A 10,884-nucleotide genomic window follows, 5' to 3' on the forward strand; every position below is an offset into this window, starting at 1 on the left:
TGAATCAATTTATTATTCTTTTACTCAGTAGAAGACCCATCAATACCTAGGTTATTGTACATGCTATAAAATACATACTGGATCATGTCGACCGACTATCCAAGTAGGTATAAAGAACACAATTCGATTCGCTATTTAATATGAAAGACTTGATTAGCCCTCGTAGCTCTCCAGTCTGATGAACTCCTTTACCCCAATTACATACATAGCAAAAGGTGAGAAGCAATGTATGTATACGGAGTAGGTAAGGATATATCATGCATTCATCCTTAGACCTAGGCTATTGACTCATGGCGCGGGAGGAAAACGCCTCGTGGGGTGTCTTCCCAACAGTAACTGTACCCAGTAATACTCATATTCTCATATGCATTGTGACCATATGCAGTTGACCACAAAATTATTCAGAACTTTATCAGGATCCTAGAATACTCGCAAGGGTGAACTAATACCAACACGGTAGCCCCAAGATTCGAATGCTTGTCTCGGTGTTTACTAATAGTTCTGCGCCCCAATAAGACAGCGTGCATTTGTCTTGGTTATCAATTAAAACCCAAACGAGCATTTAGTATAGGTAGTCAGGTACTTTTGACGAGCGAAGTCGGGGTCTAATTAATATGGGGTTGGAACGGCCTGATATCAACGGCGATGATGTCCGAGAGATGCATATACGCAGTAATAAAATATTTGAGATAGGACTGTACTCGGACTTATTCTCCTGTTCTAGAATAAATCGCGGGGTTAAACGCCGATGTTCGCTTGATTGTCCAATCAAACGGATTAGACGCTCCCCGACTTCCGCATATTCTTGCTAGGCAACAATATACACAGGGAAAAATTCACAGCTATTCCTTTTTTGGGCGTGAATTAAGGGAGGGATCAGGAAGTACTGCGTATATAAGTATTATGTACAATAGTTCTATGGGTTCAGACAGGCCAACTAACTTTGCCCTTTTGGTCACGGTAACCAAATTCAATGATTCATGCAGCGATGCTAAATGACCAGAACGTTATAGTCAAGGGTGTTACCTTCAATGATGCACTCACAGGGCAGTGTCGTTATCTGACTTTCTTGATTGAGAATATGTGCTTAACTGTGAATATTCAGGAGACCTATCAATGTCCTTTGTAACACTACGAGCCAAGAAAGCTACTGAGTCTAGATTTCCTAAACTAACAATATGATCACAAATCATCAGAGCTAATTATGGTTCACCGAGCCCCTAGAAAATTCAAGTATATTGTTATAAGGCAGCAGAGTTAGATAACCCTGACAATTTTCCGCGTAGGTTCCTCTACACATGTCTTCAACGCTATCTGGAAGCTCGGCAACCAATACCGGCGCTAAGCCTCATGGCTGTAAATCCAGCATCGAAAATCATGGTACGAATAATGGCTCCATAAGCCACAAGTAAAATGCGGATGATCACCACGTGAAACTCACGAGTCAGTTGAATTCCGAAACATTCCCGGCGCTACAAGCAAGGCTGAAGAACGGTTAAGGTGCCAAGAACACTTGGACACTAGATGCCGCATGACACGGCGTAGTTAGTAACAACCATAATCCACCACACTTTGTAAGATTACTTTTGAGGATATATTTAGAATCCTCGATAAATACAACCTTCCCTTAGAAAAAGCTGATATGTGTAGAGAAAGCTTCGGCTGCGATAGCTTACAGAAGATCAATTGATTTCAATATTTCGTGTTCTTACTAGTTGCCCCTTTGTATTTGTAAGATCTTACCTGTCACACAGTGATGCTCTATTGAGAATATCGATCCCAATACCCTTAGTTAAATTTTCACTTCCAGAGCCCAAGGAATTCTTTTGATAAAGACTTTTACCCTAGAACTATGAGAATCACCAAAGAAACTATCTAAAAAACACCAAGCAAATAAAAAAACAGACCCTTCATCCACCAATACTAGTATCAATACAAAGCAGATAATACAGCACGGAAAACACCTAGAATGAATCCACTAAATAGTCATACCTCTAACCCCATCTAAGCTCCACCACGAGCCTCCCTCCCTTCAAAGATTACTAAACCAAACCAATATAACCAAACTACATCTTCAAAACCCCCCATTTCAACACCTAGGTTACCACCAACAACGCATATAGATAACCTTATCTAGTTAAAAACGAAATGAAAGTTTCCCATATAATCGTATAACAAGTACTATCCTATAAAATCTCAATCTCAATCAACCTCTAGGCACATATATATACATAGATACCTAGATATCAAACCCCCACACAACCTCGGTAGTTCCAACTTTCCCCCAGCTTTCGGTTCTCCGCTTTTGCTTATCCGAGAAGGTACTTGTACGTATGTACCTTTCCTATGTCAGTATCGAGTATCAAGTATCAAGTATCAAATATCCCCTCACTCTCCATTCACATTATTCTTGACTAAATCCTCATTTTCATTTTCATCCTCACTTTCATCCCCATCCCCATTTTGACATTCTCCTTCACTTGCATCACATTACAGAATATATACAAAAAAAGAGAGAAAGTCCGTCACAACAAAACCCAAAATGTCCAAATACGACACAGAACTCCAAGATTTCGGAACCCTTTTCTCCCTCAAGGGAAAAATTGCAGTTGTAACTGGTGGTTCGAGGGGTTTAGGGTTACATGCTGCTTCTGCGTGAGTTAGATATATATATATATATTCTACATATAAAGTTATTGATGAGAAGTCAATCTTACAATATAATTTTTTTATTTAAAAAAAAGTCATTGTATATTATCTCATTATTCCACCCCTCCCTCCGCTTGATTATACCTCTCCACGCTCACTTTAACCCAGCCAACTAACCCCGCCTCCTCTCCAGATTCCTCCAAGCCGGCTGCACAACCGTCTACATAACCTCCCGCAAAGCATCCGCCTGCCACACCGCAATCACCACTCTCAATTCCCTCCCCAACCTCTCTGCAGACGCAAAAGCCATCTCCATCCTAGCAGACATATCCACCATAGAAGGAATTACACATCTCGTATCCGAAGTATCTAAAAACGACTGATCATATTGATATATTATTCGCAAATGCAGGAGCTACTTGGGGAGAAAAATTCGATACCCATCCTGATGAAGCGTTTGCTAAGGTTATGAATTTAAATGTTAAGAGTGTTTTTGGAACTGTGAGATTGTATGTTTTTTTTTTTTTTTTGCTTGCAATGATGTAGTCGGGGATATGTATGCCTTGGGATGGTAGTTTGGGAAGGGTATTAATGTGTCGATATATAGATTCGCGCCGCTTCTTCAAAAGGCTGCTACTCCCGAAGACCCTTCTCGGGTGATAGTAACAGCGGTAAGTATTCCAATTCTTACATCCCTTCCCCACGGCCATAAATGTCATCATTCAATCTTAATCATGTATCCCTATCCTCTTCACATTTTACTCGTCCCCATCCCATCCCATCCCACCCCAATTCCCCTCAAACAATCCCAACCCTACCCCAACACAAAGCTAACACCCTCCATCCAGTCCATCGCGGGCCTCGCCGTCTCCCCCCCATCTCCCACCTCCGCAATCGGCTACTCCGCCTCCAAAGCCGCCGCCATCCACCTGACGCGCAGTCTCGCCATGGAACTCGGACCCCGAAACATCCTCTGCAACTCTATATCCCCCGGATTCTTCCCATCCAAAATGGCCAATGGCATTATAGAAAAGCAGGGGGGAGCCCAGAAACTCGCAAAGGCAAATCCACATGGGAGATTGGGGAGACCGGAGGATGTTGCCGGAGCGGTGGTTTATTTGGCTAGTAGGGCGGGAAGTCATGTTAATGGGGCTAACTTGGTGGTGGATGGGGGGGAAGTGTTAAGTAGAGGTGGATCTGTGGATGAGGAGGAGGAGCAGAAGGCGAAGCTTTGAGGTTGGTGGGGAGCTGGTTGGATTTGTAGTTTTGTGGGATAGATAGATGCAGTAATCTTTCACCTGTAAATATACAAGGGTTTGAATGTGTAGGAAGAGTCTTGATATACAGTAGAATGAGAACATCAAATTACAAACAAATACAAATAACAATAAAAAATCGCGCAAATCGTCTCTTTCCGTCATGCCTTATTTCAATGGGTATCCATATTATGAAGTGTCTGGCAAGATGCAATAAATCAGAATAAACGCATAAAAACATAGTAAAAAGAAATATCTCAACCCTAAAAAGAAAAGAAAATGAAAATGAAAAGAAAACACAGGATATATATCTATCTCTAAAAGATAGTGGGGATCTCAAGACACAAAAATTAATATACGAGGAAATGCTAGACGGCGTTGAAATTTGGAAGGAATAATGCGGTGGAAGGTTGTAGGGTGGTAGAAGGATGTTGTTTTAATTGTATGAGTCGATGTGATGCATTGGAAAGGCTAAAGGAAGACAGAAGATGGTGGGGTGGAAGATGAGAGATGGGATGTTGATGTTAGGGTTGAGGTTATGGGGTAATGTAATGAGTGGTTGTTGTTGGATTTCTTTTGAGGAGAGAAGGATTGGGCGAGACTAGAGTAGAGCTATCCATTCCAAATTCATTTGCAGCGAGGCTGGACGAAAAGACAGAATGTGTGGAAGTCGCATGTCGCTATATGAAAGGCCTCCATCAGAGATCAAGCTATTTTCCGTCTCGAAGCCGTTCCTCTCAAAGTTTTGACGGATTCTCCTGGCCAATTGTAGCTTTAGTGGTAAGATCAGCATTACCAGCAATATCCAGAAAGGCATCTAATCTTCGTATCTCATCTACATCTTCCTTCCTTCCATCCACAACAACCCGATTTATAGCTCCATCGTCCCAGGCAATGCCATGCCAGAGTATGACGCCCAAGTCCCTCGCAAGTCTCACTCTTTTCATCAAACTGTCGTTTCTTAACTCTGGAATTCGAATGGTTAGTTCGGTCCAGAAAACCCCCCGCAAATATGTAGCATGGGGATGGTAATTAAAACCAATCGGCGTAATTTCGCCTAGAATTTCTTCAAGTCCGTAGAAACAAGTTCCGAATGGTAGAGGTTCTGCTTCTGCCCAGTCGACAAGTCCAACGAGGTGTTGCGTAAGGGAATCGATTATCATATTGCTGGGGAGTATATCGCCATGACTGAGGATCCATGGAAGACTTTCGATATGTTGTATATTTTTGAGAATTCTGTTTGCCCTGGGCCGGAATCGCGAAGGTAAGTTTCTGCATAGCAATTCAAGACGGTATTTCAATGATGATCCCACAATACCAAAGGGAAGAGATATTAAATCTTTCCTGTGCCATCCTACCGCTAAAAAGGTCGCAAAATCTTTACACAACGTTGCTCGAGCCGTGGTACTGTTAGCCAAAGCTGTATTGCTTGCTCGAAAATCTCTGTATGAAACACCCGATAATCGATTCATTGAATATACCAATAGTCCTGTCTTCGTGAGAGTGGTGAGATAAGTAGTTCGAGGGCAAAACGCGCCGTAAATTTCTCGTGCAGCATGAGTTACCAGGAGGTTCAATTTATATTGAGAAGGTCGGAATTGAACAATAACATCGTCTCCCACGAAAAAGGTCAGCGAGCAATACCCTTGACAGGCAGGTTCCTCGATATTCTTCCCTGGGAAGGAATTTCTAACGAATTCATGACATGTAAGTTTATCTTCCTGATCAAGTCCATTGCGGATGTAAAAGGTATCAACTGGGGTTAGTAGGTCTGTCCCCTGCTTGACGGACATATTGCATGTTCATGATGATACTCCATATATGTATTCATAGTTGTTCGTTTTATCAAGTTGCTTTTTGATAAAATCATGCACAATGGTACACCAGTATCACCAAGCTGTCTCTGACTCCAAGAAAGCGGCACGGCGAGACACATGACCCCGCATTCATCTCATTTTATCGGGTGACTTGCAGGAAGATGAGACATGAGAAGCTTTTTGCTACAACACACATCATGTGAAGTGATAAATCAGACCTTAACAATTTGATCGATTCCTTGGGCCGAGTCTTTTGAAACATTTCCGATGATTTTGAGATCTCCGGGGCTGAAGGGGATACTAGGTGATCTTCGAAGCACGCACTGAGATACTGTAGCTTTTGATATTGATTCGCAGGAGATACTCGAGTACAATGTAGTAGAATACCAATATTGTCTTTGTATGAATACAGAGCACAGTAGTAAACTTACCTGGTAGCTAGAGACACGGGAAGCTTGGTGGGACTAAATGATCAACATCCACCCCACCACGCTATACCATAATCTAACCTCAGCTCCTCTCGAGAGAACTTTCTCGCATGAAAATTAATATGTAAGGTTATGTATATCGAGTCAATCAATCCTCAATCCTCCATTCTCAACCCTCAACCTTCAACCTCTTGATATATTATCACATCGCCGCCAAGAGGTTGAAATGTAATCGATCATGGCACGGCATGACGGTGAAAGGAAAAAGTCTCAACGCTCTGTTCATGTAAAGCCACATTCGGGTCCACAGGATAAAAAAAATGGAGATGTTCATATAATTCATCCAATAAAGTATCCTCTGACATGGCAAAATTTATAAAGATGGCGTTGACGAATAAAAACCGTCAAAATTTCAATAATCCTTGATGAAATCATTTGTAAGGCTGGCTGGCACGGTGAGATTGGCAGATCATGTTTTGCCTAGGCCGGTATGGACAGAAGAGAAAGAATAGAAGGAAGAAAGAATGGAAAAGAGGCGGAAAAAGAAGACCAGCACAGCACATAAGCACATAAGCAACCTTGCCTACCTAGGTAGAAATTTAACCAACCTCAACACTCAACACCACCCTCTGATCACCCAAAAAGTTTCCAAAACAGCAGAATCGTGTTCCTTGATATTCCATTACATGCTTACATCCTTTACCAAAATGATCTCGGAGGCTTAAATAGTCCTTCAATTCGGTGCTGAAAAAGAGCGGATATTTGTGATGAGTGTCACTGCAACGTTCTTGAGAGATGGCTGAAAATCACTGGTGATACATTTCGATGCAATTATCAAGCCAATACTGATTGAGAAAAATTAATACTTTCCGATCATCAGCCTCGGGATAGTGAGGGGAAAGAGAAGAGGAAAAAGGGAAAGGAAAAAGAGAAACGGGAAGAGAGAAGAGAGAAAAGGGAATAGGGAAAAAGAGAGAGGCTTACTCCCTTCTGGTTTTGTATAAATTGTTCGCTTTCAACCCCTCACATCTAGTTTTTAGGATCTCGAGAGTCTTGATACGAAGTTATTCTTCATTACGCCTTACGCCTTACGCCTTACGCATTACGCATTTACGAATCAATCCGAAAGAGCTTTCACATCATCATTCCTTGATACCCTTGATAATTTTTTATTACATATATATATCTATATATACACACACATATACATATACCCTTTCCAAAACTATAGGTATGAATTCAATCTTCTCTGGTATTCGTCTCTCGGGTTACATTTCACTAAGTACATGATAACAGAATAATCATTTTTGTGGTGTCGTCCCTCATTTCTACCGAGAGCACTACATTCTCTTCGCCGACATCAAGCTACACGAAACAAGATGGATGAATATGAAGGTCAAAAAAATGTTCTTCCTAAACGTATAATTCTATGTTGTGATGGTACATGGATGGACAGGTGAGATCTTATAGTTCCCCTTCACTCAAATCACATGAGCAATCCTACTGACTATCAATCATTAGTGATGATGGGTTCAACAAACCAACACTCATTCCTTACAAACCAACTGGTACAATGCAAGTGAGTTACACCGGCTTTACTTTCATATAAAACATATTCCTCGTTGATCAAATTTCAGACTGGCCTTATTTGATCCAGACCTTATCGTACCACACCCCCTTCACCGCCATCTCCACTTTCTAGCCAATCAAGCGAAATTCATCCACTAATTTTACCTCTTCATAGACTCCAAGTAACGTGACTCGTCTTTCAAGAGCCCTGAAAAGATATGCTCGAGATGGCACTCATCAAATCATTTATTATCATTCCGGTGTCGGTACCGGTAGTACTATGATGGATACCCTCAGTGGAGGTATGCTCGGCACCGGTATTTCTGAGGTAATAATTGCTCTACCCCGGGCTCGGATATGTACTGACATACATCAAGAACATTCGTGAGGTTTACAGTTTCGTTGCTGCCAATTATAGCCCTGGCGATGAAATTATTCTTGTCGGTTTTTCTCGTGGTGCATTCACTGCTAGAAGTGTTGCTGGAATGATCTCGGATATTGGGCTACTCACCCGTCATGGCATGACCAACTTTTATGCTGTGTTTAAAGACCAGGAGAATTTCAGAAATCCCGATTACCATGACATCTTTCCCGATATTCCGTTTTCAAACAAACCAAAAGACGGTGATGAGTACAAGAAGAGATTGGAAGAAGAAGGTTTAACCCGAGTTTATGATCCAAATGGATCGAAAATTCGAGTTCAAGCTGTTGCTGTCTGGGATACTGTAGGTTCTTTGGGCATTCCAAATATTGCTCTACTTGCAAAACTTGGACTCCCGCATTCAACCAAGGAATATAAATTTCACGATACCACTCTATCCAGTTACATCAGACATGCTTTCCAAGCTTTGGCACTCGATGAAAATCGAAGGCCGTTTAGTCCTGCCGTATGGGAGATAAGGGATTTCGATAATGAACCTACTGATCTACGACAAGTCTGGTTCCCTGGAAGCCATGCAAATGTCGGAGGAGGATATGATGATCAGGAAGTTGCAAACATTACTTTGGCCTGGATGATGGATCAGCTTGCTTCTATTGGGATTGCTTTTCATGATGATGCTATCGACGTCATCTTTCGAAAGAGTGTTCATTACTACGAAAGTCTGCCACCTCCTTCAACTTCTATCTTCAGGTTCTCGAAGCCAATCAATGAATGGGCAACGCCAGCCGTGTACGAAAAACATCACCCGGTTCGCCCATGGGCTCTGGGCAAAATTTATAGCTCAAATACCGGAATTGTAAGTATAATTATTTCTGGTCATATCCCAAAATTGGCCATATCCTTCGTCGAATAACAGGGAGACTGACATTTAATAGTGGACTCTTGCAGGTAAACAGACCAGAACTCCTGGTCTTTACAAACGTTTAGATCCAGATACAGGTGTCTCAACTGGGGAACCAATGACACATACTAATGAACGTATCCACTCAAGTGTACGAATTCGACTTGATCTTGGCGGACTTGGTGATGACGACATGACGAAGTATAAATGCCCAGCGCTGCTCAAAAAAGGACCATGGCGTCTTGATCAGATTCGTATTAAAGTCTCCGATCCTATCCCGCCAACTGCCACATGGGGTCCCACGGCGCCAGCGGCACTGGACGATGAGCGTACAAGCGATTTTAGATGGGTATGGGAATATGATGGACCGGAAAAGGATGCACCAATCATTCAAACTCTTATCGAAGAAAATCTCGGCCCATATGAAAGAAAATTACTACTGTTGAATAAAGGTAAGGGCATGTTTCACAAGGTTATTGATGAGGCGAGTGCAGATGATCGTAGGGCTATAATGACAGCCGAAATTGATACCCGACGTGACAGTGATTCATGAAGTAATATTCATAAGCGTTGATTTATTAGGGGCTAGTTTCCGTCTGATGATCTAATTTGACGTTTGAAGGGATGCGTTGAAGTTACTTTCATTTTCATGCTTATTTTCCACATATTAATAATCCCTTGATTACATACACTCTTTTTATTTCTTAAAATGGGGGAATAGGGAGCATATGGATACAAAAATTTGAATGGTTGGGAATCTTGTGAAGGGCGTCTTTCATTACCTAATTTCCAATAATTTTATCGCATCTTTCGTTACATATCAAAAACATCTTTAGATGAAATGATAATGTCGTTAGGAGACGTTCATCTCCATACACAAATTTTAGTAGTTCATCTTGCTGATTATTCAACTTTTATAAGGAATAGAGCGCGTTAAATATCAAGAATCACTTATGCATCGACGACGAAAAAAGAAAAAGAGGAGATCACATCGAACGTCCACTAGATCCACGGGGGAGAAAGCTCACATGACAGCCGATGATTTATTATTAGGAGATGCCGCTGTAAATGGCGAACATGGAAGAAGAAGAAACCGGATGGGAAGGGATGAGGTGGTTAGTTATGGGAGTGGACCGGTCGTTACTGGGGAGGAACTGGAATCGGATGAGAAATTGGAGAAGTTACGAGGGATCTCCAGTTATAATGGGGAGAGAAGAAAATCGAGGCAACATCGGATTTATGGACAAGGTTTTGGAGAACTGCCGGTTAGGAGTCGAACGAGAGTTACAGCTGATCCGAGGGATCCGGATTTGGAGAGGGATATGAGGGAGTTGGAGCGGCTGAGGGCCGGAATGACTGCCGATGTGAACAAGACGAATTCGAGAATTAGAATTGTACCGGCTGGAGATGAAGAGCCGGAAAGAAGAGATAGAGGACCAGGATCACTTCCACGAGTCGAAATTCAACATTCGGAACAACATGATGAGATTGTCGTATTCGAAGAAGATGAAGTTCTGGATGAACGATCACGATCACATCGTAGATCAAGAGTCGGACTTCGTGAACGCGCTAGAAGTTCGGCGAGAACAATCGATACATGGGAAAGGAGTGAAGTTGGTGACAGTACAGTTTTGACTCAGGCCCCGAGGGGAAGAAGTGGTGGTGAAAGAGAGAGGGAAAAAGATTTGAAGGTTCCCGGTGTGAGGGAGAGGGAGAGAGAATTAAGTGTACCGAGAAGTGTGGATAGTTGGGAGAGAAGTGATGTAGGTGAAAGTACGATATTGACGCAGAGGGATAGGGAAAAGAGTGGTACGCCTAAAAGGAGGGGTTCTAGGGCGAGGAGTACGACGAGGACGATTGATCCCTGGGAGAGGAGTGAGGT

The 10,884-nt window shown here is 42.2% G+C and overlaps 4 protein-coding genes across 4 annotated transcripts; 3 read left to right on the forward strand and 1 right to left on the reverse strand.

Moving 5' to 3' along the window:
- Positions 1 to 1,298: 1,298 nt before the first annotated feature.
- Positions 1,299 to 1,412, forward strand: SS1G_12533 (predicted protein; the record flags this gene model as incomplete). Its single annotated transcript, XM_001586496.1, has 1 exon — positions 1,299 to 1,412. The coding sequence occupies one exon, from the start codon at positions 1,299 to 1,301 to the stop codon at positions 1,410 to 1,412; it is 114 nt and encodes a 37-aa protein (XP_001586546.1).
- Positions 1,413 to 2,542: 1,130 nt separating this feature from the next.
- On the forward strand, positions 2,543 to 3,884 carry SS1G_12534 (hypothetical protein; the record flags this gene model as incomplete). The annotated part of the gene is made up of 5 exons (XM_001586497.1): positions 2,543 to 2,655; positions 2,843 to 3,014; positions 3,115 to 3,158; positions 3,257 to 3,320; positions 3,498 to 3,884. The coding sequence occupies 5 exons, from the start codon at positions 2,543 to 2,545 to the stop codon at positions 3,882 to 3,884; spliced, it is 780 nt and encodes a 259-aa protein (XP_001586547.1).
- A 758-nt stretch (positions 3,885 to 4,642) lies between these two features.
- Positions 4,643 to 5,068, reverse strand: SS1G_12535 (hypothetical protein; the record flags this gene model as incomplete). The annotated part of the gene is made up of 1 exon (XM_001586498.1): positions 4,643 to 5,068. One exon carries the CDS (start codon positions 5,066 to 5,068, stop codon positions 4,643 to 4,645), a length of 426 nt encoding a protein of 141 aa, XP_001586548.1.
- A 2,461-nt stretch (positions 5,069 to 7,529) lies between these two features.
- On the forward strand, positions 7,530 to 10,863 carry SS1G_12536 (hypothetical protein; the record flags this gene model as incomplete). The annotated part of the gene is made up of 7 exons (XM_001586499.1): positions 7,530 to 7,606; positions 7,672 to 7,729; positions 7,895 to 8,047; positions 8,097 to 8,957; positions 9,037 to 9,502; positions 9,930 to 10,765; positions 10,837 to 10,863. The coding sequence occupies 7 exons, from the start codon at positions 7,530 to 7,532 to the stop codon at positions 10,861 to 10,863; spliced, it is 2,478 nt and encodes an 825-aa protein (XP_001586549.1).
- Between the last annotated feature and the right edge of the window lie 21 nt (positions 10,864 to 10,884).

The sequence above is a fragment of the Sclerotinia sclerotiorum genome, genomic scaffold (genome assembly GCF_000146945.2).
Source record: "Sclerotinia sclerotiorum 1980 UF-70 scaffold_21 genomic scaffold, whole genome shotgun sequence".
Classification (NCBI taxonomy): Eukaryota; Fungi; Ascomycota; class Leotiomycetes; order Helotiales; family Sclerotiniaceae; genus Sclerotinia; species Sclerotinia sclerotiorum.